A 27,132-nucleotide genomic window follows, 5' to 3' on the forward strand; every position below is an offset into this window, starting at 1 on the left:
GTGCTGTTGCATTCGGAAAAACGTCCGCAATCTGCTTTTTGAAGCCGATCGTAGGCAATGGATAAGGAAGAACAGTGAAAATAGCAATCATGGTGTGGTTTCACCTAATGACACAATTTGGAAGTCTAGGGGAGCACCTAGTCACAAGGTGGCTAATTTACCTTTGTTTGTGTAATTGCATATCTCAGCGTAGCTAGGCTCTCTTAAAATAATTGCTTAAACACCAGTAAAATTCCAAGAAGTCCCAAGAGGTGGGAGGTGTGCGTGGATGTGTGTGCTGTAGATAGACTGTGCTGGAGGAGGTCAGCCATGAATTATGTGAGAGTGTGTGTTTTATTAGGCAGACACCAGCTGCTGCTCCCACAGGAGAGAGCCTCGCGTCTGGGGAGGTTTTCAGTTACAAGCACGGGATGTATTGCCTTTCAAAGGCTGACTGTGCTTTCCTTCAGACGGATCTCAGAGCACATATGTGGGAAAAGCCCAGTGCAGGAGGAATACGGGGTAGGGTTACCAGGGCGATGCAAAATATGCAACCCATTAACCTTTGGGGAATGGGAGCTGCATATTCAGGTGTGGATCCCATTACTGCGGGGAGTGTGGCATCTGCAGGGTGATGGAGGGATTGGAAGCAGATTGGACCCAGAGGTCTCCAGCCTTGTGTTCGGAATGATGTATTTTCTGCTTCACCAGAGTTAACCTGTCAACGGAGCTGTCAATTACCTAATTTTACCTAGACCTCCAGGCGCCCCCTAGAGGCTGCAGATGGCTATTGATAGACTGGCTCATCCTGCCAGTCAACAGCTGAGCTGATGTTCGCTTGGAGACTATCAATGTCTCTAGCACAGCATTGATTTGTCTCTTCTGACACTTCCGTTCTCTGCTTGTGGCAGCTGTTATTACATGGATGTAATGATATCCCTATTCCTCAGTCTGCCATAGAAATCAGTGCATCCTACCTAATAAAACCTAACTGTCCCTGTGTAATCCTGTCCCTGTGTCCTTGGGTCCGTGCCTTTCAGCCGGGCGGACGTGTGCGCGGGCGGCCGGGAGCGCACATGCGGTGGATGCGTGCGGGTATGACGTGCGGCGGTGAGAAACAGACCTAGAGCCCGTTCTTAAACAGAATTAGGTCTACTAGTTATATATATATATATATATATATATATATATATATATATATATATATATATATATATATATAAATATATATGTGACCTTAGCCCGTTTAATCCGCAGGGACTCTTGCCTATTATTAGGTAGGATATATTTATAGATAGATAGATAGAACATAAGTTATAATTGCAAAGCAATGTGCTACAACGGGCACATTCATATGTGTGCATTGCTGGTGTAATGAAAGAATATTGCAACCAGTAATATTTTGCAACTTGAATAATGGACTGTGCATAACTGCGCATGTGCGCCTTCTTTCACATTTCCCGGCTGTCATTATTTGCATCTGCCAGTGTTTAGTTCCCTCGGGGAAGGGGGGGGGGGGGGTTAGTTGCCCACTAGAGGAGGGTTCTGTGTGAGAGTAGGGCAGGGTTGCATCTTCTGATACATAATACATTGAAATCAATGGTTAGGTTGCATTTTCTGATAGCTATAGGCATAAATTATTGCAACCGGTTGCAAAATATTATAAAGTTGCAAAAATGTTCACCACACCACGCACGGATTGTCAGATTCAGTTGTAATAGCACGAGCCAAGCTGTGTGCTAAGCTTTGCATTAGGCCTCGTTCACCATATGAAAAACAGATGGCCCAGCGTTTGGAACACATGGGATTGCACACCATCTATGATCTATGATTCCGTCCATTGCGCTGCTGATCCCACTTGCTACTTACCGCAACGGATCCCATGGATATGTTGCAGAGGGATAAGTGTGAACGACTCCTATTTATAAAATAGTCAGTTTTACGATGAGCGGAGAATGGACAAAAAATGTTTTTTCTCCTCTCAAGTGGAAACACAGCCTTCCTGGACACTGTGTGTGTTCTGCCTATGTCACTAATGAATGGTGATGGGGTTCTGTGTCTTGTGACGCGCGCGTTAATGGACGGGCATGTGCATCGCAACAGATTCAGTGTGGAGAAGCTCACAGTCAATTTGGACAATTTGGAGAAAGGGTGACAATTCATGCACTAGTATGTTTTTGAGATGTTGGAGGAAATCACAGTGCCCAGTGGAAATCCCTGCCAGTGCAAAGAGAATGTGAAAATGCATTCTGTTGCTGTGTGGGGGTGGGGAAGGGGCTCAATGAATCTGCACGGGAGTGACATCACACAGTAGGCAGGGTAAGTGGGGAGGACAGTGCTCTAGGCTGATTTGACCCACCAGGCTGATTGCTGACTTAGGCATCAGGGAGCATTGAGGACCACTGTATACACTATAGAACCTTTGCAGAGGCAGCCATTATCGGCTTCCTCGGATGAGTTTCATGTAGTGTGTGTAGCAGACTTTAGCCAGCAAGCTGCCTGTATGGTGGATGATACAGATAAGGCTTGTCTGCTAGCAAGGTTGTTAAAAAAGGAAGGGGAAGGTGGACTTCCTCCCAGCTAACCCACAGAAAACCGCTGTCACAAAACTTGCAGGCTGCACCTCAGACCTCAAATAACATACAGAGGTCGATTAATAAACATCATAAATACAGAGGTAACTTGTCACCATCGCTGACTGTGATATCCCTGCGTTTCTTCCAGCAGTTCTCCCTGCACTTGCCATAGTGGTATTTATAAAACCACAACATAGGAAAGTGAGGCAGCAAAGTGAAATGATTAGATCAAACAAACCACTGTAAAGCATTCTTATATGAATGCAAGCAAAACTTTGTGGATAACAAGTCAATAAATAATATGATGATAAAGCAGCATGAGGCCCGGTTCACACTGCCTCTAAAAATCGGTCTGGTTGCGGATTGTTACGGAACAGATGCAAACAGATCCAACGTTAATCTATGGATCCATTCGTGTTGGTCCATTCAAATTGATCTGTTGTACAGGCTCTGCTGAACGGACCGCAAGTTTGGTGTTGCAGCGATTTTCCCGGACCACGGAGCCCAGCGGATTGGAAACTGAGGCTGTAGGACTGCATTGGGGCAATGAGAAATGGATGCTAAAAACACACACTGACTAAAAAACTGACTGGCAAAATCTACTTTGGTGATGGGGGTCTGGGGGTGATATGGGGAAATGGAACTGAACCAACAGATCAGAAACAAATCATGTCGATTGGAAATCTAAACCATTTTCACAGATCCATTTCCCTCAAGGACCTTTCACACCGAGGCCGCACCCCACCGACGGGCAATGAAAGTCTATGGAAACTTTCATACTTGCGTGGTACGGCATGGCGCAACGGAATTGACGTTTTCGCCTAATCCCGATGCAGGTCAAGAACTACGTTACCGATGCGGTGCTGCATCGAGATGCGTCTGCTCGGAAGTCTTGTTAGTCTATGATGACACGTACATTTTTTAAAACAACATAGACGTGACGTCGCAGCACGTTCGCGGAAGCGTATTTTACAAATATACTTCCGTGCACTTCTGCATACCTGTAGCAGGAAGTGACAGCAAGCGTGTGTCACTTCCTGCTTGGCCGTTGGCCAGACACCACGCAATAGTGCGGTGTTCAATGAAGGCCTGTTTTTGATGGTGCAATGTCCTGCGTCGGGTGCGACGCACCGCATCACTGATGCTGGTTTCCAGTCTGAAACCAGCCTCAAAGTGCCAGTGTGATTCGGCCCTTATTGGGACTTTATAATTTGGACTTCTGTTCTGTTGATTAAAGAACTGTCCCTTCATTTTGTAAATCATGGTGAAAGCAAGGAGTGATCAGCTTTACCGAATGTTCCTATGCTATGGTGTAGGATACTATTATGACTATTATTATTATTTAGCATGTATATAGCGGTGACATCTTCTGCAGCGCTGTGCAAAGTGTACTGTCTTGTCACTTGGGTACAATGTAAATACATCACCAGCATGGGCTTATCAGAAATAAAACATGACAGATTGTAAAATGTTTTCAAGCCTAACCATTTACTCATTCCAGTGGACGTCTGCTGGCTGTGTCTGAACAGCACCCACAGACATATTAATGCCTGATCCAGAAAAATACCACTGCTATGTCCTGGTTATGACACTGCTGTGGAAAAAACTTGCTGGTTGCCAGAGCTCTGAGGGGAGTCGCGTGACTAAATGTGCAGCCACACTAAGCAAGGATATTGCAGCTCACTTACTTCAGAAAGTAGAGGCTGATTGGTTGGTCATTTTTTCGATGGTTTACAACAGATTTTTTATCTAAAAATATCTTAGACTCAGATTTTAAAACAGGAAGCACATCTACAGTATAGTATGGGATAAATGTAAGTTGTAGAAGTGGTAGCACTCTTATTTTGGAGTAGAAAATTGCAGGTCTAATAGTAACTGATCCAGACTTTACCAATGAGCCAGTGAAAAGAAAAGCCATAATGTGCAAAAAGGAGTAACCTTAGCAACCATCTCTAACACTAATCTAACACAAATGAATGGGTTAGTTCATTGCTTTTTGCACTGGCTTGTTGATTAAGTTCAACTGTTTTGCATACGAGAACAAAAACATTAAAGGATACCCGAACTGAAATGTGACATAATGAGATAGACATGTGTATGTACAGTGCCTAGCACACTAATTACTAGGCTGTGTTCCTTTTTTTCTTTCTCTGCCTGAAAGAGTTAAATATCAGGTATGTAAGTGGCTGACTCAGTCCTGACTCAGACAGGAAGTGACTACAGTGTGACCCTCACTGATAAGAAATTTCCCTTTTTTACCTCTTTCTTGCTCTCAGAAGCCATTTTCTGCTAGGAAAGTGTTTTATAGTTGGAATTTCTTATCAGTGAGGGTCACACTGTAGTCACTTCCTGTCTGAGTCAGGCCTGAGTCAGCCACTTGCATACCTTATATTTAACTCTTTCAGGCAGAGAAATAAAAAAAGGAACACAGTACAGTTATTTGTGTGCTAGGCACTGTACATACACATGTCTATCTCATTTTGTCACATTTCAGTTTGGGTATCCTTTAAGGGCCCATTCACACTAGAGCGTTTTGCCACGATTTCAGCAAAACGCTAAAACGCTAGCACTTTTAAAAAGCACTAGTGTAATAAAACCCTATGGACCTGTTCTTACTTGGGCGATTTGCGCTAATCACCGCAAAAAGCCCAAAAACGCAAACGCCGCAGTGTTCAGTGATTTTTCGTGTGAAATCGCAGGAAAATCACTCCCGCAAAACGCCAGCAAAAATCGCCAGCGTTTTGCGCTTTTTAAGTGTGAATAGGACCTCAGAATGTTTTTCAGTGTTTCAATGTAGGCTTAGCTGAAGGCACTTCCGGGGCTGCAGAAACAGTATGAAGCAGAATTGTGCTGGATCCAAGATATTTTTAGACTGATGTATGTGTAATCATTTAATTCTTACTATAGATTTTTTTTTCAGAGTAATCTTTATCACTCACTGTTACATTAGCAATGCAGTCACAGTTTTTCTAATTTAGTGCAATTACACTTTATAACTCTTTATCATAGCAGTGCACTTTATTATTACTTGGTTCTGGTGAATTTATTTAAAAGGAACCCATAGTGTGAGACCAAGAGAAACTGCAGTATTTATTTCCTTTTTATACAATACCGGTTGCCTGGCAGTCCTGCTGATCTTTCTGGTCAGTACGGTCTAATTCACACACCTGAAACAAGCATGCAGCTAATCTTGTCAGATTTGTCATAATAATCTGATCTGCATGCTTGTACAGGATCTATGGTTTAAATTATTAGAGGCAGAGGATCAGCAGGATAGCCAGGCAATGTGCATTATTTAAAAGGAAATAAACATGTCAGCCTGCATATCCCTCTCACCTTGGGTTCCCTTTAAGATCTAATTTGGGCAGTGTTTTGAGTGAGACTCATATACATTTACTTTTTTTGTTAATTATCAATTTTTAGTATTATTATTTTGGATTTATAAAGTGCCAGTATATTTTGTGGACATGTACAATAGAGAATGGAAACTACAGACCGTTTCAAAATAATGGGATACAGATAATACAAACACAATTAGGTTAGCTAATGCCATTATACATAGAGGTAGAGAACAGTAGCAATTGTGTACAAGGTAACAGTGTGGTTACTGTAGTGGGTCAAAGGCCATTTAAGAGCATTTTAGGTGAGATTGTATGCTTGCCTGAAGAGGTGGGTTTTCAGATTTTGCCTGAAGATGATAAGTGTGGGTTAAGGCCCATACACACGTCGGATTTTAGCGAACGACCCGTCGTTTGAACGTTCCGTCGTTCGGACGTTTTCGCGTCAAATCCGACGTGTGTACAGACTATCGTTCGGGTGATAAGATTGGTTACCAACGATCCGCCGGGCGGATCGCTGGTAACCAGTCTTATCACCCGAACGATAGTCTGTACACACGTCGGATTTGACGCGAAAACGTCCGAACGACGGAACGTTCAAACGACGGGTCGTTCGCTAAAATCCGACATGTGTATGGGCCTTAAGTGACAAAGAGATTGTAGATGGGAGTTCCAGAGAAGGAAGCAAACTCGTAAGAAGTCTTTTACGTGAGGATGAAAAGGTGACTGGAGAGGGAGACAGGAAAATATTGTTAGTGAGGCAAAGGTTTCGAGCAGAGCAGTATCTGGAGACAAGTGTAGTTATGTAAGTAGGAGCTAGAATGTATAGTGTTTGTAGGTAAGAGTTAGGATCTTGAATTGTATCCTTTGTGTAATAGGCAACCAATGGAGGGGCTGAGAGGGAAGGTTAGCATAAAACAGGTCCAGTACCATACTTTTGCCTCCTGAGGCTAACTTCTGAGGATGCCACCCCCCCTCCCCCCTCCCATAGTTAGTATAATTGCCCCCCCAATATAGATAGCCTGGAGGGGTTAACAGCAAGGAAGGAGGAGCAGCAGGCAAAGTGGTGGGGAGGGGGGTCGGACCCCCCCCCCTTACCTGGGGCTCCCCCGTTTGCTCTCCCCCTCCAGTAGTTTGCTCCAAATTCAATTAGTTCAGCCAGGCAGCGTGGAGCGTAATGACTCAACTACTTCCTGGATTCTGCGCTGCGTTCCACCGCTCCTGCAATGCTCGCATCACTTCCCAGTGGGTGGCATTGTAGGAAGTCCACTGTACTCTATGTACAGTGGAACGCAGCGCAGGATCCAGGAAGTAAGTGAGTCATTGCACTCCCCCCTGCCTGGCTGAACTAAATGAATTTTAAGCAGATCGTTGGAGGGGGCAGAGCGGACGGGGAGCCCTAGGTGAGGGGGGGGGTCCGACCTTTCTCTCCACAACTGTGCCCACTTTTGTATTTGTATAGCAGCCAGGAAGAGGGCTTCCTGGCTGCTACCCTATTCAGCTTGATGGCTCCCCACCACCCACAGCCAGGCGGGGGCTGTCCCCCAACTTCCGCCGCCTGAGGAACCTGCCTCACCCCGCATCATGGGCGGCCCGGGGCTGCATAGGGTTTGTGATTGACTGAAGTGGGCCAGTTGGCTAGTAGGCAGGTAAAGTTTAGCCAACCTTCACCTTTTAAAGAAGTCGACTGACAGTGCAAGCTGAAAGTAACACATTTATTGGAAATACTACAGACTACGCGTTTCATGGGGTAAATCCCACTTCTTCAGATGAATATCAGATGGGACACAGAGGCATGTTCACTGCCTCATGACATGCCTTTGTGTCCCCACACCACCACTCTCTGCCTCCCCTTCCCCACCGCCAAGCTAGAGCCCCCCAAGATTAGTGACAATATTTGTCGCTATCTCGAGGGAAGCACAGGGAAATGGAATCCCTGTTCAAAATGCCCACCAGGGGCGTTCCTGCAAGGTTTTCCAGAGCTGCCATTGGGCAGCTCTCTCCGCCCCTAGCCACGCCCCATGCCGCTCCCTGCACGGTATGAGAGACACACAGTCTCTCAGTGCAGTGTCATGAACCAGAGGTCACCATAGTGAAAGTGGCCCATTGTGGCCCACGTGAGCAGTGTTTTTTGCAGCTACCTGATCCGTTCAGCGGATCGTTCAGGAACAGCCTTATCAGTCCACAGACAGGAGGTGTGTAAGTGCACTGTGCAGGGGTGTAACAACACCCCTTTGGGCCCCAACAGCTCACCTCTTCCTCCGAGGCAGAGTTAATGCAGCGGAGTGCGGTGTAAATATATGTACCTGCTCCCATTCTGTTGAGTCTTTTCTTCTCCTCCCAAGTCCCTGCAGTCTGGCTCTGCTGCATGCCCGGCTCCCATTGCATGTCATGTAATCGGGAGCCAGAGGAGGCAGCATACACATACAGCACGTGGCCAGGGTTTGATGTCTAGTTGAAGCCAAGTACCTATTCTGTAAGGATACCCTGGGCAAGACTCCCTAACACTGCAGGGTGGCTTACTGAATGCACCCTAGTTGCTGCAGTTCTCAATCGCTAACATGCTATACAAATGTTATTAACATTATTATTTCTTTATAACCAAAGCCTCCAAGGAAGGTGCCACTGACTTGACTGTTTCTCTCTGAACAGAGTCAAAATAGATACATAAGTTCACCTATCCTTCAATGAAGAACTATACCTAAACGTTTTATTTCATTTTAGACCAGTGTTTACAACTTGGGTTGGTAATTAAATAGCATCATTGTCACCATTAGGAAGAATTTCATCAGTTACCATCTAAAAGCTGATGTTTCTCTTTGGTAATGACATGAAGTATCTCTTCTTGTACAGCAGGCAGGGAAGAGGAAGATTGCCTGTCGGGCCTCTGCTGGTGTTATCTCCCACTTCCTTGTTTTGTGACACCCTGGGCACAAATTCAAGCGCCCGGTGTCACAAAAACATAAAAATGGATGGATTTCTTCTTAAAGGGGCACAAAAAGCAGTAAAAACAGGCACAAATTCTATCCCTCCTCAACCCTATTGGAATCTGGAAAAGAGAAGGAATATGAAGGACTCCATTGCTGACTTCATGTATGTAGGTGTTGCACAGTACCCAGGCACAGTCTAGGACTTTGTAAAGTGCCTAAAGGAGCCCAAAAGCCTCCATACTAAAAACACTATGCTAAATATAAATGTGCTTTATAACAAGTCTGCTTGCTTGGTTGTTGAGTTCTGTCTTCCTCTAAAATGTACTGAGTCACTGAACCTTAAAACTCATTCAGGTCAGGTGTCTCAACTCCATGCTGACTTCCCCCCCTGTGTGCTTGTGGCAGGAGTGTGACTCTAATGTCAGACACAGTGATGCCAAGAGATAAGTATTTGTCAAGCCAGTTTCTTTCCTGTCAGCATCATCCATTTCCAGATGCTATTTTCTAACTTGCACTTAGGCATCAGGTTATTTCTTACAGCTTTATACCAGCTTCTACTGTATTGGCAATGGGCATTCTTCACTATTAACTGGATGCACTGTGGTACAGTGCCAGCATGCTGATTGGCAAGCTCACGCTGCACTGAGCAGAAAGATCATCGGTGTAGGTGGCTGAGGCTGGAATTAGACCCCACAGACCCCTCCTCCCCCTCCTGTTCTTCCCACACAGCAGTGTAATCTCCACACTTGGCACTGTTTCAAGTGCAGGCAATGACTCATAATGTGTGGCAGAAAAAAAAAGTCTTTTCCTGACTGATCCAAAGTGAAATAAAACAGAATTCTTCTCTTTTATGAGCTCTTTGTGAGGCACTGCAATTGAATTTACAGCAGTATCAGTCTATCGGCTGGCTGTCAATGAAGAGGGAAAAGCACAGGCAGGCACATTAACCCTCAGATCTCAGTTCCCAGACAATTCAATGGAATCCCAACCTTGTAGGAGAGCCCACTGCATAATGGATGAGATCTTTTATACCTTTTAATTATCTCCTGCTACAAAGGAGCTTCTCTCTCCGGCCCCTCTCCTTCCCCATCAGGGCAAGACAGTGACTTTTACACTGGAGGCTTTTGTTGTGTTTTGGAGGGAACTGGCCTGTCCATTACTACATCTAATGTATGACATCACTCAGCCCAGCTGTTGCATAATGGAGCTGAGGCATTTCATCAGGGCAATTCAGAATATAGGACAGGAATGCCTATCAAATAGCCGGCTTCGAGCCATTGCACCTAAAGACCGATACACACATACAGTTTTGTTTGACCAATCACTGGACATTTTTACCACTTGCATGTAGTATGAGAGCTTACCTACACCATTTGTGCATAGTAACCAAAATCTGTTGGCCCTCATACCATGGAGATGGTAAAATTGGTTAGTGATTGGCCAATCAAAATTGGATGTGTATGCACCTTTAGCTGATACTAGAATATATATATATATATATATATATATATATATATATATATATATATATATATATATATATATATATATACACACACACACACACACACACACACACACACACACACACACACACACACACACACACACACAAATATATTATGGATTAGAACACATGGAGCTATACATTTGAAGTCAAATCTAAAATACTAAACTAGAGATAAACTATAGCAGTTACTCATATGTATATATGGCTATTACCCAGTGGCCATGTTCTACCATTTTCAAAATGAATTAAAAAAATAATATATATATATATATATATATATATATATACACACATGGTGTGGGTATGACCTTACAATATTTTTTATTCCCTTTCACCAATTGACTTAAAAGTAAAAGGTGCAGCTCTGTCAGTCAATCAAACATCCCAATGACTGCCCCCCTCTCCCCACAGGAAGCCCCAAGACAACACCAGATGTTAAAATTTAAAGAGTTTATTGAACAAAACTCCTGCAGGTTTGGGAAGTTTTTGACACAAAAACACCACAGTAACTTTGGCATGACACATTCTTTGTACCACTTGTACAAAACTAAAAAAAATCTCAGCAAAAGAGTTTTATTACAAAAATGAGTCATTGATACAAGTTTATTTTTAAGAATAAAAAGTGAAATTCCTCATATGTGGAAATAAATATATTTGTTCAGATTGTCTTTTAAGGCAAGGTCCCATAGAACGGAACCAATATAAAAAGTCTCATTCTAAAGACTGGTGAGATCACCAGGGTCTCCATACAGACTCAGCGCTGTCCGGCCCAGTGCTGCCACCCAGAGGACTCACTGACTGGGGCATGTGTGGCATTTTGTGGGCAAAGGTGGTAAGTCCTTGTACTGGTGACTGTGCCTGTGGTGCCCCGCTGGAGTTGATATTTCCATTGGCATAGAGGGGGATAACTGGTCCTGGGCTGGAGGCATAAGCAGGATTAGGGATGAGAAAAGCAAACTGTCCATCAGTGGCTGGCACCAGCTGGAAACCTCCCTGGAACACTTTGGGAGACACGGCGTCCGCTGAGGACATCTTGCAGGGCATGGGCACTGGAGCAGAGGCGACTGGTGCAGAGGGCAGCTGGACATGTAGAGGCTGGCCGGAAGGAGGCTGCTGGTAGTTCATAGCCACAATCTGGCCGAGGCAACCAGAGAGATGACCTAGCAGCCTGGTCCTAACTTCAGTGTTGACCCCTTCACATGTAGAGAGGAAGCGAGTCACTTCATTCATACACTCATTGAATCCGGCTCTGTATTTGCCAAGCACTGAGGGATCAGCTGTTAGTGCAGCTAAAGGAAAAGAGAAACAAAAACATATATAACTACACTGGTATCAGTGATAAAACAAGGCATTTATGAAAAATCTCAAAGAATAACTAGAATGAAGCACTGTACATTGTAACAGCTTTCCTGCTTCACTTGCAGCTGGATAAACATTTTCGAAGAGTAATGTTTATAAAGGCTGGCACACACCTTCAGTTTTCATTGGCCAATGACTGGCCAATTTGGCCAATTCCATGTACTATGAGGGCCAACAGATTTTGAATACTATGATCAAATAGAGTAGGTAAACTCTCATTCTACATGAAAGTGGTAAAATTGGCTAAAGATTGGGCAATGGAAATTGAAGGTTTGTACCAGGCTTGAGACTCTGGTTTAAAAAAAAAAACTACATGTGCCGTTCATATTTGCTATGCACCAGAGTAGATGAAAAAATGACAATGGCTACAACATGTCTACAGTACACTGAGGTGCTGGAAGTTCCTGAGACTAAGAAACCTCCAGTTGCAACAAAATTATCCTTCTCTATATGTGATACTGACACAAGGTAACATCAGTCAGCATTAAGGAAATGGTCCATAGAGATGGATAGGTACCTGTCATTTGGACTCGCTGTAGATTCCGTAGGTGTTTGACTGTCATCTCCAGAATATCAGCCTTTTCCAGCTTGGAGTGTCTGGAGCTCTGGAAGGAGGACAGAAGCCATGAGTGACATGAGATCAGGCATGGGAAAAGCAGGAGATAGAGAGACAGGAGACAAGGCAGGAGAGAGCTAAGGCAACATGAAGTCATGAGTGACACGAGATCGGGCAAGGGTAAAGCAGGAGAGATGGAGAGACAGGAGACAAGGCAAGAGGGATGCTGAGGCAACTTGAAGCCATGAGTGACATGAGATCGGGCAAGGGTAAAGCAGGAGAGATGGAGAGACAGGAGACAAGGCAAGAGGGATGCTGAGGCAACTTGAAGCCATGAGTGACATGAGATCAGGCGTGGTTAGAGCAGGAGATGGAGAGACAGGAGACAAGACAGAAGAGATGCTGAGACAACTTGAAGCCGTGAGTGGCATGAGGTAAGCAGGAGTTGGGGAGACAAGAAACAAGACAGGAGAGATGCTGAGACAACTTGAAGCCATGAGTGGCATGAGATCAGGCATGAGGAAAGCAGAAGATGGAGAGACAGGAGACACGGCAAGAGGGATGCTGAGACAAGTGAAGCCATGAGTGGCATGAGATCAGGCATGGTTAGAGCAGGAGATGGAGAGACAGGAAACACGGCAGGAGAGATGCCGAGACAATGTGAAGCCATGAGTGGCATGAGATCAGGCATGGTTAGAGCAGGAGATGGAGAGACAGGAGACACGGCAGGAGAGATGCTGAGACAACGTGAAGCCATGAGTGGCATGAGATCAGGCATGGTTAGAGCAGGAGATGGAGAGACAGGAGACACGGCAGGAGAGATGCTGAGACAACGTGAAGCCATGAGTGGCATGAGATCAGGCATGAGGAAAGCAGAAGATGGAGAGACAGGAGACACGGCAAGAGGGATGCTGAGACAACGTGAAGCCATGAGTGGCATGAGATCAGGCATGGTTAGAGCAGGAGATGGAGAGACAGGAGACACGGCAGGAGAGATGCTGAGACAACGTGAAGCCATGAGTGGCATGAGATCAGGCATGAGGAAAGCAGAAGATGGAGAGACAGGAGACACGGCAAGAGGGATGCTGAGACAACGTGAAGCCATGAGTGGCATGAGATCAGGCATGGTTAGAGCAGGAGATGGAGAGACAGGAGACACGGCAGGAGAGATGCCGAGACAACGTGAAACCATGAGTGGCATGAGATCAGGCATGAGGAAAGCAGAAGATGGAGAGACAGGAGACACGGCTGGAGAGATGCTGAGACAACTTGAAGCCATGAGTGGCATGAGATCAGGCGTGGTTAGAGCAGGAGATGGAGAGACAGGAGACACGGCAGGAGAGATGCCGAGACAACGTGAAACCATGAGTGGCATGAGATCAGGTATGAGGAAAGCAGAAGATGGAGAGACAGGAGACACGGCTGGAGAGATGGATGCTGAGGCAACTTACATCTTTCTTCAATGCATCCAGGATGAGTGTCTTGAGCTGCCCCAGGCTCTCATTGATGCGAGCTCTCCTGCGCTTCTCCATGATGGGCTTTGAGGACTGTAACAATACAGAGGAAAGACATAAGTACTGCGCTACAGTATAGGTTCCCATCACACTTCCCAGGTAAGTTCTGGCGCACTGGAGGGCGACACGTGCTGCTGGATATTTACCTTTCTGTGCTCGCTGGCACTCTTGGGTTTATCCGGGGTCTGGGCAGAGCTGGCCGGTGCCCCTGCAATGGGGGAGGCGGTGGGTTTCTCCATGCTGTCAGCAGGCATGATGTCCGTGTATCCGCGCAATAATAATAATTCCCCGAGCTCCTGCCTGAGCGCTAGTGTGACTGTCTATCCCAGTCTACTGGCTCTGCCTCTATATATACCCCGCTCTGCTGCTCCCCATTCGTGTGAAACCTTCTCCACATTCTTTCCCACACTCGCCTCAGCCTATCCGCGGAAGGGGCTCGCCCACAGAGCCTCCTGATTGGCTGGCGCTCCTCCCCTCCGGGCCCCCCCTCCCCGCACACACGCGGGCTGCCAGTCACGCGCTTGACTCATAGCGGGCGGAGGGGATCGGGCTGGCAATGGAGCAAAGCACGGGGGCTGGGATAACACAGGGCAGGGGGCGATGCATGCTTCCCAGGCTTCCTGCTCGTCATGCCTGCACAGGGCAGGGGCGGCACACCAGGCGCACAGCTCGCACCTATATATTGTATCATGCATTTATCGGACACAGGGCTGGGATCGGGGTTACTGAACGATCCTGAGCCTCTGATAATAGCAGGAGGGTTGCCTCAATCATGGGTGCCCATTCATGGTACAATTTTTCTATCAGATGCAATTTTTTGTTGCAGTCTTACAGAAAACTGCAGTGTGTGGTGAAAATCGATGTAAAATAATTCTGTGGTCCATTGAATCAGAAAATGCGATCAATCTAAAAGTTGGATTTTACGATCGAATTGGAAGAGAGGAAATGTCCTAATCGACCTGTTTATGGAAACAATCAATAATTACCTTCCAGGCTTCCAAATCTTTTCAATCGAAAAAATTGCATCAAAAGATCACATCTGGTTAAAAATTGTACCGTTAATGGGCACCAACATCAACAATAGGACAATTATTTGATTGTAAACTGATACAGTATCTATGACAAGTAACTGACTGCATCAAGCTATGGTCAGTCTATATGCTTTTCCTAACAAAAAAATACACTTTATATAAAACTTGTTTGATTAGGACTGTGCAGAAGATGTGAGATTGCACAAGCCTATGTGTAGTATACAGCCAATAACACAGAGGTTTGTCAGTTCAAGGGGGGGAAGGGGGGGGGGGGGGGCTATACACCTGCCTTCTGAGGCACATGCCTGCTGAATCCATCATGTTATCTCATAAAATGTATGTGCTACTATACGCCATGCACTGCATGCCTGTGATATAGAGAGAGCTGGCATGGAACTGTGCGCAGGGCAGGCTGGGCGCCGAGTCATGTGTTTTTCAATTGGGGAAAGAAGTTGAGAAGTGCACTACTGATGTTGTATTTACTGTAAACAGGCAACGGTTTCTCAGCTCACGCTTCACTACAATGTTCATTTGAAAATATACATCAACATTAAATAGTAAATATTTTCCACTTAGAAAACAGCCAGGTTCCCACAGTGTGTATTGGCGGTAATTTGATGTGTTTAGGCTCACAACTTGACGTGTACTTGTAGCAACTTCATCTGCAGTTTGTTTTTAATTAACCTTTTCTTTTCAATGAATTGGAATTGTAGCAACTGTCTGGATTGCTTAGAATAGTATTGCAGTACATGCTAGTTGCTATAGGCAACTCCTCCTCCAGAATTATTACTTATAACCCCAGCATATGTCTGCAGTGCACCTTATAAATTATGTTTATTATCAGTTAAATTGTGGGGGTGGAAATTATGAATTTTGTTTCCTGGCAGTAACATTACAGATGTTGAAGAACTTCTGGATATTCTTGGACTTGATTATTGAGCTGCTTTTGCGGGCCCGTTTCCACTAGTGCGGTGCGGAATTGCCGCATATCACCGCTGACAAAATCGCATGCGGATGCGATTCCGCATGCGTTTTTTGCCGCGATTTCGCATGCGATTTCGCATAGGCAGGGTATATGCGATGTTAACCATGTCACTGCCTGTGTCAATTTACATTACTTTCAATGCGAAATCGCACGCGAAATCGCGGGAAAAAACGCATGCAAAAAACGCATGCGATTTCCCTATTAAATACATTGCCTGCGATTCGCCTGCATTCCACACGCAGGCGAATTCTGCAGGGTCTACCGTGCAGAAAAATCCTGCACATAAAAACGCAAATGAAAACTGACAAGTGGAAACAGTCCCATCCACTTGTATTGCCTATGCGAATCCGCATGCGTTGTCTGCATGCGAATTCGCGCTAGTGGAAACGGGCCCTGCCTGTTTACATCCACCCAATAGACAGTTTAAAAGCTGAGCTACCTACTTTCTCTAAAATTAAAACTCACAAGACTGTATGATCTAGGGCCACGTTGTGCTGGATTGGCAAAGTGTATGGCCACAACAGATCTGATGCGCAATACATTTTGGAAGGGAGACCTGGTTTTGGTGGGTCTGAGGCCCCATTCACACTTGAGCGTTTTGCCGGAAATTTTGGCAAAACGCTCAAACGCTAGCGCTTTTGAAAGCGTTAGTGTAATTAAACCCTATGGACCCATTCTTCAAAAGCGTCGCCTGCACCATTTTCAGGCGATTTCCCGGCGATCGCGTTTCAGTGCTATAGAAACGCTAAACGCGATCGCGGAAAAATCGCCGCAGTGTTCAGTGATTTTTCTACTGAAAAATCACTCACGCTTTCAAGTGTGAATGGGGCCTGAGGGTTGATTGTTGATATTTTTGTCTTGTCTGTTTTCCACTTGAAAGCATTAGTGAGAAAGGATTTAGCCTGGCTCTATAGACGTACATTGTGTCAGTTGGCATATGTAGCATATGCGGTGTTGAGAAAAGTCGTGCAAGACAGGATATTGTGTTCTGCTACTGCAGTGATGATAAAAGATGCGTGTAAAATGGGCACATCTACATTAATCAGTTGACCCATTTGGATTCATTCCAGAAAATGGTCTATTTCTATGGTTGGTGTGACCCTAGCTTGAGTGGTTACATGCTGCGATCAGACGTATCGGTCTGAGGGCTGGGACCCACTAGCAGTGCTTTGGCAGCGCTTGCTGATGTCAGCGATGAATATCTTTTATTACCCTATCACCAAAAGATGTTGGATGTCAGCAATGGTGAGAAGAGGCAGGAGTATCGCCACATGGTGAGCGGAAAGAATGGCCCTATTTCCAATAGGTGTCGCATCTAAATCAGACGTGGAACCCTTGCTGCAGCTGAATCCATGCCATGCACGGCTATAAGGATTTGGATGTGTGCTACGGAAAACTGCAGCATGCCATCCACAAACACGCTGGCAAGCCATTCGGATGGCATGCTGGTGTCTGGAAAGGCAGCGGTTTCCTGGTTCACACATGGGGAAACGCTGCCTATTCGGATATAGTGGAAACAGCCCTAAGTGGGGAGAACAATGCTCTTTGGGTGAAGGTATTTTACTATATGAATTAAAGGGAATATCCGCGGTACAGCCTAAAACTGCGCAGTACAGCCCGGAGGACGTCCGATGACGTCAGTGCACCCCTGAGAGGCGCATTTTGGAGCGCAAAAGAGCCCGACCTGACAGCCGGCCAGGTCGGGTGCGCCACCGGAGATGACCGGGAGCCTCCGGAGCAGCGGCGAGGGCACATCCTGCCTGCCACGGGCTGGAGGAAGCCCCAGGTAAGTGGATTTTTTTTTTTTTTGGGTGCGTGAAGCTTCCCTTTAAAGAGAGTCTGAAGCGAGAATAAATCTCGCTTCAGACCTCATATATAGCAGGGGCACGTGTGCCCCTGCTAAACCGCCGCTATCTGGCGGCTTAACGAGGGTCCCTGTCCCCCCAAATCCCCTCCGTAATGCGGGGGAGCGCTTCCTGGTTGGGACAGGGCTAACCGCCGCAGCCCTGCCCCACGCGCGTCTGTCAGCGCGTATCTCCGCCTCTCCCCCGCCCCTCTCAGTCTTCCTTCACTGAGAGGGGCGGGGGAGAGGCGGTGATGCGCGGCTGATAGACGCGAATGGAGGCAGGGCTGCAGCCGTTAGCCCTGCCTCCAGGAGCGACCAAGTGTCGCAGTGGGGGGTTTGGGGGTGAAGGGACCCCCGTTTAGCGGCGCGTATGCGGCGGTTTAGCAGGGGCACACATGCCCCTGCTAACTATGAGCTCTGAAGCGAGATTTATTCTCGCTTCAGAGTCTCTTTAAGTAGTAGAATATCTGTAAAATTACTGGTTTTCTACTACCTCTATTTCCTGAGCCCTGTCGACCAATTTTTTTTCAGTTTATGCAGTGCCCAAATTAGTGTGACACTTTGGCTGTGTTCCCACTTGCACCTGATCATGTGCGGCCAGCAAATCCTGTTGACAGGGCTCAGCCCCACTATAAGCACTTTACTGAGCGATTGTGATTGATATCTAAGCGCTTTTTAAAAAGCGCTCAGAAAAGCACTTATAGTGTAGCTGAACCCATGGCCGGATTTCTGGCAAGGCCACATAGGCCATGGCCTAGGGCACCAGATAAACAAGGGGCGGCCTGCACACAGTGGGCATTATTTGCAGGGCATTATTTGCAAGTGTCCAAACAAATGAAAGTGGTCAGGATAACTGCACTATTAGTACCAGCTGGCATCTGCTGCAGTCCGTTAACCAAACGTTTGTGAACAGTGTGTGACTAGCAAAAAGCCCGACCTTGTCCAATAACATAGCAGCAGCTCCAGGCAGTTACAGATTGCCGGGTCTCACACACTTGGTGTGGGGGATGAAAGGACCAGGGGCAGCACCAGCAAATAGTACAGAATACAGAAGGCAGCGTCTCACAGTACCCATTTCTTAATTATTGATTGGCCAGCGCTGTTACCCTGGAGAAAGCAGTGGGTACAGGACTCACTTTTACGTGTTGCTGACCCCACCCAATGTCCAATTGTGAGCCACTTTTGACTATGTGTGTGTGGTGGACAGCTCCCACCACGCCCATCACCTGTAGATCGCTTGATTGACCAGTTCCCCCATGTGACATGATTGATTCACTTTACGTTGCCATGGAGACCTCGGCACTAGCCCCAATAGTGGACACCATCGGCCCAAAATTTTTTGGATGGGTGTGTGTGGAGAGAGGTGGTAGGATACGGTTTCGGTTGGGGCGGCTGGTAATAGTCGGCCTTGGGCGGTAAGAAGTACAAATCCGGCCCTGGCTGAACCCACAGTGTAGCGTCCCTCCGACGGTCCACTGTGATCTGGCTGGAGCCCAGGCAGATGCATTCTCCATAGGCTATATAGTCAACGCATCTACCTGACTGAGATCATCACGGATTGCACAGAAGTGCGACCCGCTTATCACAAGCGATCCATTACATCCTGACAAGTGTGAACGGCTATTTATAAACACAAGCCGTTCACTATTAGTTTTCCGATGAGCAGAGAACGACAGAAAAATGCTAAAGTGGGAACAGAGCCTAAATGTAAGGCATTAGATTATAAATGCTGGCTCTAGTAACGCTACATGTTCCAGCGTGCCCCGGCATGCTTGGACTTGTTGTACCCCAGCATCTCTCCCCAGGAGGAGGACAAGGTGCCCTGGTGTATGTGTGCCTCCTCCGGGATCCAGCAGCGTACGCATATGGAGCACACGGGGTGTTTCGCGCCAGCTGTGAGCAGAGGGAGCGCGTTCAGGGAAATCTATCCCACAGGCAGCCGACAGACACGCGAAGCTGCTCAAGCTGGCAAGCCAGCAGCCAATGACCTGCCGCCTGAGTCCGCGCCGCCCGCTCATTGGCTGGAGCGGAGGCGACCTGTCAATCATGGGCAGACGGGGTAACGCTGTAGCGCTGTGAGCGTGCCTGTGCTGCTGGGCGGCCAGTGCGCGCTCCCCTCCCTCCCTCCCCCTCCTCCCCCGCCGCCTCCCCTGCTCCTGTCTGTACTCTGCATCACCCGGGAGCACGTGCCAAAATGCTGCTGGCTTTGTGCACAGAGCACAGGCAGCCGGCTCCCAGCCCAGCCTGGAAAGAAAAACCGCAAAGGGAGGGGGAGAGAGCAAAAATAATAATAAAAAAGCATGGGAAAACTCCTCCTCCTGCTTCTTCTGTACAAATAATCTCACATGGTAAACAGTGCCTCCTCTGTCCCATGAATGTAAATAGAGACATGGCTACTTCACCTATTTTTCTGCATTTTTTTAAGTCATGCTCTAGGGTGTTTTCTTAGTTCACCTTTTGCGACTAGGAAGCATTGTAAAAATATATACAGCTCAGCCACGCGAACAGAGCGCCAGCCTGAAGCAGGTTACCTCCCAGACTGAGTGCTTTGGCTGTGGGGTGTTTGGGGGGGCTGTGGGCCACATGTTTATGCTGCCCAAATATATAGTATATATAATAGTATATATATTATATATGTATATCTTAATGCAATCTTCTATACTGTATAGTTTTTATAGTTATTGCAAAATAATCTAAAATGATCGTTTGAATTAATGTGAGCATTTACTTAGTAGTGACATTTTCTGCAGTGCTTAGGCACCTTTCTTGCGTGTGCTGCTGTTCGCGTTTACAGCAATGAACAGTGTGTGCGATCCACAAGGACATCAGACGTTCAAAGGCAGCGCTGTCTGATGTTTCCAACCATGAGTTGCGGTTCAGCACAAGCGACTTTTCGAATGCAATGACGCCACTGGAATAATGTAAATCACGGTGTGGCCTTTCCAATAGTGTGACCTGATTCTCGATGATCCACAAGCACACTCCATGCCACATTTTTGGTTCAGTCCCATTCAAAATAAAAAAAAACATGCATATAGGAAAAACGATTGCGGTCCTGTGTGCTGTACATTTTATAGTATTGGTGACAAGCCTTTACTGTCCCTTAGAGGAGCACACAGTCTCATGTCCCTAGTCCAGTCAGCTTATCGGTATGTGTTTGGGGTGTGGGAGGAAACCCAGACAAATTCAGGGAGAACACAGTGGTCTGTGGGACACGGGGGTCAGTGCACTTTGGTCATGAGATGTGTTTGTGTGACGCTGTGATTATCTGCCATAGAATAGTGCTGCATACAGAGCCTCAGGGTTGGTGAACACTTTCTGAATGTTTTCTTTGTCACATTATTAGCTGTTTTTCTAGCTTTCTGCTTGAAAGCTCCATGTTAGAATGTGTTTCTGATCTTTGAACACCACGCCCAATATATTGCTTTGCTTCACCTCAGGGACGTCGGAAGCAAATGTGATTGTTTTCACCATCATTTTGAACTGGGATAAGGTGGCCATACTCGCAATATACAATCATATCGATCGATTTTCCAGTTTTTTTCTATAAAATTGCACAGAACATTCCCGGTTACTCAACTTAGTGGGGGACTTACACTGTTGCTGTTGCTGCCCGACTGCGCACATGCACTGGCTCACGGTGCACATTTCATTGCATTGCTTCCCTTGATGAAGAATGCTTCGATATCTTGAAACATGGATTTTCTGGCAGCTAGTACAATGTTCTTATCTGTTTGAAGGGTTGATCATTATGTCTAGCTTATATGTTGGTCTATCCAGTGACCAAGATCTGAGCACCCATGCATCAACTAGGGCCTAGGCTCTCAACCTGTGGTATGTGTACCCCAGGGGGTACGTTTGATGGTTCCAGGGGTTATTCAGGCCTGATCTAATAAATCCTACATAAACAACAACAAATTTCCATTTTAGCTATTTAAATGCCATCCATAGTAAACTCTTGGAAATTGTATAGAAACAATTACCATTTACTACCATAGTATAATCTTGGGTATAGTAAACTAAATGTCCAGGTCCTGGCCAAGCGCCATTATAAGTATATATGAGTACTGCCTGGTATAGTAAACCTGGATATTATAGAACTTCCGTTATGGAAAATCTGTTGTTTTGCCCTGGCGCTATTGTGTATCCGGCTATGGTGTAAAGTGGGCGGGCATATGTGTCATCAGGGCCGGATTTGTGCTCTTTACCGCCCAAGGCCGCTGTCACCAGCTGCCCCCACTTCAGTATAGGTAGCAAGATGACCCCTCCCCCCTTTCCCTCCGGTATAGGTAGCCAGATGACTCCGTTAATCCCTCCTTTTCACACCCCCTTTCAGTATAGGTAGCCAGCTCACCCTCACACCGCAGCAGCCAGCCCATCAGTGTCACTCATTTCTTTGTCACTCGTCTCCAGTGCTGAAGCTTCCAGTTCCTTTCCGTCTCCAATGCTGTCCAAGTCCATAGATGCCGGCCACAATGCAAACGTGCACAGAGAGCAATGTGGCTGCTGCACAGGTGGCCAGCAGCAGAGTACCCCGATCAGGCGCTAGCCTGATCTCCCTGCATTACAGCATTTGCAAGCTTGTAAATGCTGCACCAGTTCAGCCTGCTGCTTTTGTGCCCTTGCTCCTGTGGTGCCCTAGGCCATGGCCTATGTGGCCCTGGCCTAAATCCGGCCCTCGGTGTCATACATAAGTTGGAGACCCATTAACCCTTGGTCGGTGGGTGGACTGGCAGCCACTTGCAGCTTGTTACTGAGGGAATTGCCTGTCATCTGTGAATTGCTTGTGCATGGTTGCAACGCTACAGTATCATCCAGGCTGCACAGCGATGTGGATAAAGGAGCACAGTGTAAGTACTGTACCTGCATTTACAGGTGAAATTCCTGCATATTGAGCACTGCACTGTGCATTGTGATCTAGCTTAGATGCTGTCTGTGCTCGCTTGCTGTAGCTTTGAAAAGAAAAAATGACTCCCAATTATTGACTGATTTAAGATACAGTACTATAGTATATTTTATGTTCCTGAGTATGACAGTTTTTGATATAAATTTCTGATATAGTAAACTACTTTTGCCAGTCCTTTGGAGTTTACTATAAAGGGATTCTACTGTACTGAATATATCCGTCAAGGCAAGGGGGACTTGAAATAATGGTTACCATGCCAGGGAGTGCTTGGTGAGCACAGACTTTCAAAAGAGGCACATACCAATAAAATGTTGAGAAACACTGAGCTAGGGCATAACCATATGGTGTGCATTACTCAAGCGACACTACTACTAGGTTAGACATTTGAAAGTAAGTTTAATCTAGGAGGAATTTTAAAGTCAGGGTTTGGGAGTTTATAAGGTTAGATGTCGGAGAGAGAGATTTTGTTGGAGGTTATAGCTAGGCCTCAGAAAGGGAGAACTTGTTAACGGGGAGGTTGACACAAGATCCTGACTTTACACATGTGATGTGTATAGCTATGCACTGTAACAGCCACCTTGATAATGAGCACCTGTTGCTATTATTGATATGGCGGGAAGGGTTCTGAACCAGCTAGCCTGGTAAGGGGAAGTAGTTGTGACTGAACAAGGCTTTCCACCCCCTTCCCCCTCCGCAATCAGCTGGCATGAGATCATGTTCTGCCTCCTGGATTGGGGCAGATATTATCTTATATCTGTAGGGACTGGCACCACCCACTGCAGTGTTAAATCAAAGATATCTTGGCTGCATTTTTTTTTGTAATCCCTTCTTGGTATTTTAATAGCGTAAATATGACCTGGCAATGGTTCTTATAAATGTATAATGAAGCAAACTTTTTACCCCATAAAATAATGTGGAACTTGTGTCCCTCGCTGGCTTCCAGGAGCAGCTGACTTTTACAATGTCCAATTAAAACAGAATACACAACAAAGTGACGCATGGAAAACAAAAGCCAACAAAACCTAGTAGCAAGCCTGAGCAAAAGCATATATTAGTGTGGTTACAGTGTGTTTATGTACGAAACAATGTGACTGTTACTGTGGCAGAACCGCACGCTTTATGGAGAAGCAGGGCAGGCGTCAGGGCAAATACTTCTCACTTGACTCATGCTGTTTACAGAGATAATGAATGTGGTCTTATCTGTGCCGAACTTTTTCTATTCATATGCTGGGAATACACCATGAGTTTTTTCTGCAGATTGAGGGCTCGATAAATAATTTCTGACAGGTTTGATCTGATTTCGATTGATTTTCTGTTCAAAAATCAGATCGGACCTGTCGGAAATTATCAAGCCATTTAGCTTTGAAAAAAAACTCATTGTGTATTTCCAGCATAATGCCTGGTAGACACCATGCAATTTCCCATCAGATTGACAGTCAAATCGATAATTTCGGACAGGTCCAATCTGATATCCATTCGGTTTTCTGATCGATTTTGTATAAAAGTGATCGGAAGATCAATCAGAATCAGAAAAACGATTGGAAATCAGATCGGACCTGATGGAAATGATCACTTCGACCATCAGTCTGATGGGAGATTGCAAGGTGTGTACCAGGCATTACGGGTACATTTACAGTGGGGTGTTGCAGTGCAATGTAATGGCCATATTGTAACACGGTATGTTTCACTGCGGACATAGTGTGAAAGGTGCCTAACTGGACTTTTAAATTAAAGAGCATTTATCATTTCCCACCCCTACTTGTGCTGCCAATTTGCAAATCATACTCTGAACATGGGATGCGCCAATTCTGGAAAAATAGCGAATGTGGCCTTCAGGCTGTAAAATTATCGAGCACTCTTTTGTGCATTATGTAGAAGCTTTCCAGAGGCGCCAATATAATAAAAGTCACTTAAACGAGCTTAAAACCGATGGGGCAGTGGTGGGCCTAACCCATCCATGCAGACAAAGCAAACAAAGGAAGGACTGTGGCATCAACAGTCAAACAACAATTTTATTTATACTCCACGGTAAACACACAGAGGCGCTCAGTGTGGTTTTGATGCTGTTAAGCTGTATGCTCCTTTTTGATTGGCCTGATGAAGCGGGATTGAGCCCGTGAAACGCGTTGCCTATTTTTACCGTGGAGTATAAATAAAATTGTTGTTTGACTGTTGATGCCACAGTCCTTCCTTTGTTTGCTTTGTCTGCATGGATGGGATAGGCCCACCACTGCCCCATAGGTTTTAAGCTCGTTTAAGTGACTTTTATTCTATTGGTGCCTCTGGAAAGCTTCTACATATTGCTAAGTCCACCCTTGGTGGAGGGTTGTACCCATCTTCTTCCCATCTACAGAGAGCGACTTTTAATCCTGAGTGGGGTCAGGTTAATCTCCCCACCTGCCTTCACAGTGGTTGCCTAATGGTAACCCTGGTTTGTGAGTATTAAATTGTTATATTACTCATTATTAATTATCATCTATACAATATCACACTATTGGGCTCTTGGTGTCCCCCCTCCCTTTAACTCTTTTGTGCATGCACGTTCTTACTGCCGCATCTACAAATGCAGTCTGCCTACTCCTGTGATGGCAAGTGGGGTCTAATGGCCCAAAGGCTGCATTCACTATTGCTTAGGATTGATAATTCCAGGTAGAGAGTACCATTTACAGTTTGGCTTCAGGACTGGGAAAGGATAAGTTACCTTCTTTTTAATAGTTCAGTTATTGGGGATGTTTTAGAAGCAGTAGATTGTTGTACAGTGTTAGCCATCAGTAAAAGCAAGGAGTTTTTAATCAGGATGATACCATTTATTGGCTAACTTAGAGATGAATAAACAATAAGCTTTCGGCTTGGGGATATTTTAGTAAACTGGATTCAGAAGTGAAGGAACGTGAAGCTGATCAAATATTTAGCCATACACAAGGAAGCAGAAAAACATGGACATCTCTGTCTGTTATTATGTTTGAGGTGGATACAGCCATTTATCCTATTTAGTGGTTTCTTCACTGTTCTCCTTAGTTCTTTAATCTGCATTGCTAAATCTCTGTCTCTGTTTTTACAAAAGCATTACACTGTTGCCCTCTTGAGGCATATACAGGAACACCATCTGATCTGGATGTAAAGGCACAATTATATTCAGTGTTGCTTTTTTAGTAAGAAGGCTTTTTGGTCTTTGGGCTAAAAGACCCCTTAGGGCTCGTTTCCACTAGTGCGGTGCGAATCGCCGGGATTCCACTGCTGACGAAATCGCATGTGGATGCGATTCCACGTGCGTTTTTTGCTGAGATTTCGCATGGGCAGGGTATATGCGAATTTAACCATGTCACTGCCTGGTTCAATTTACATTAGTTTTCATGCGAATTCGCACGCGAAATCGCGGCAAAAAACGCATGTGCGTTTTCCCTATCAAATACATAGCCTGCGACTCGCCTGCATTGCACACGCAGGCGAATTCTGCAGGCTCTACCGTGCAGAAAAATCCTGCACAGAAAAACGCAGGAAAAAACTGACAAGTGGAAACAGGGCCATCCACTTGTATTGGTTATGCGAATCCGCATGCAGACAACGCATGCGGATTCGCTCTAGTGGAAACGGGCCCTTTTATACTTTCCTAGTGGTTTCTGGGTCACCTCACCATGAGCTATCTGGGTATTCTGTACATGATTTGGGTGTGTAAAAAGGTTTATGTAGTGTCTCTCCCCAACTTCCTCAGCATAGTTGAACATATTTTCTTCAGTGTAACATAAAAAAGTGTTCTGATATAAGTTTGTAAAAGAAACAAATGTTGCATAAATGGAACATTTGTGCAACATTTGTTTCTTTTACAAACACATTTATCATTTGACCAGAAAATAACCTCTCTATACTTTTTACCGATTGGACAACAGAGTCCAGAGTCAGTCAAGCAAGCATGACCTAACTTCCCTCAGGAAATGTTATTAGTCTATCAAAAACAAGTTAAATGTATCCTCCATATATATTAACTGGAGGATACATGGACAATGTTTAATCTCAAAGTGCTGTTTTGAAAAGTGACTGGTGAATGTGATCAGATGGGCCATTTCACACTGGAGAGATTTGTTGTTTTTTTTAAAAATAGCAAAAGCGCTGCATGTAGCATTTTTGTAGCAATTGCGATTCAGGAAACGGTATAAAAAAAGCCAAAGCTGTAAATTTAAATTTGACAAATTCACGAATCGCAAAGTACTTTTTTTGTGTGAAACAACCCGATGTCTGTATAAAAAAATGTCTATTTAATCTGCTACTGCAGGAGAATTGTTGGGAGATTATGCTGCAGACATTAATATCCCAGGCATGGATCTATAACAGAAATAAAATCTGCTAAGTGAGTGGTTGCTGGGCATTTAATAATCTTACCCATTCATGCCTACGACAAAAAACATATTAGTTGCTAATTATTTCTGCTACATAACTGAATTAAGGGAGCTAACCGCAAAATTACACAACTGAAAACTGTGGATCTGGCCGCTCTTTTTACACCTCTCATATTTTTGTAAATGTTTCATTTTCACACAATTTGATATTCTTCACTTAGGGGTGTACTCAATGTTGTTGGACATTTAAGCGGACCTGACGATACCT

General features: G+C 45.4%; 1 protein-coding gene across 1 annotated transcript; it reads right to left on the reverse strand.

Annotated features, from left to right (window-relative positions):
* Positions 1-10,768: 10,768 nt before the first annotated feature.
* On the reverse strand, positions 10,769-14,094 carry HES4 (hes family bHLH transcription factor 4). Its single transcript, XM_068242782.1, has 4 exons — positions 13,909-14,094; positions 13,700-13,795; positions 12,210-12,297; positions 10,769-11,622 (listed from the first exon to the last, which is right to left on the reverse strand). The coding sequence occupies exons 1-4, from the start codon at positions 14,014-14,016 to the stop codon at positions 11,066-11,068; spliced, it is 849 nt and encodes a 282-aa protein (XP_068098883.1). The 5' UTR covers positions 14,017-14,094; the 3' UTR covers positions 10,769-11,065.
* Between the last annotated feature and the right edge of the window lie 13,038 nt (positions 14,095-27,132).

This window comes from Hyperolius riggenbachi, chromosome 6 (genome assembly GCF_040937935.1).
Source record: "Hyperolius riggenbachi isolate aHypRig1 chromosome 6, aHypRig1.pri, whole genome shotgun sequence".
NCBI lineage: Eukaryota > Metazoa > Chordata > Amphibia > Anura > Hyperoliidae > Hyperolius > Hyperolius riggenbachi.

Excerpts from the sequence above, each read along its gene's own strand:
- HES4 (XM_068242782.1), bottom strand. The coding sequence starts at position 14,016 with ATGCCTGCTGACAGCATGGAGAAACCCACCGCCTCCCCCATTGCAGGG. Across the intron at positions 13,796-13,908 it reads GTGCCAGCGAGCACAGAAAG|TCCTCAAAGCCCATCATGGA; the intron begins GTAAATATCCAG and ends GTATTGTTACAG. Across the intron at positions 12,298-13,699 it reads TGGATGCATTGAAGAAAGAT|AGCTCCAGACACTCCAAGCT; the intron begins GTAAGTTGCCTC and ends TCCTCCTTCCAG.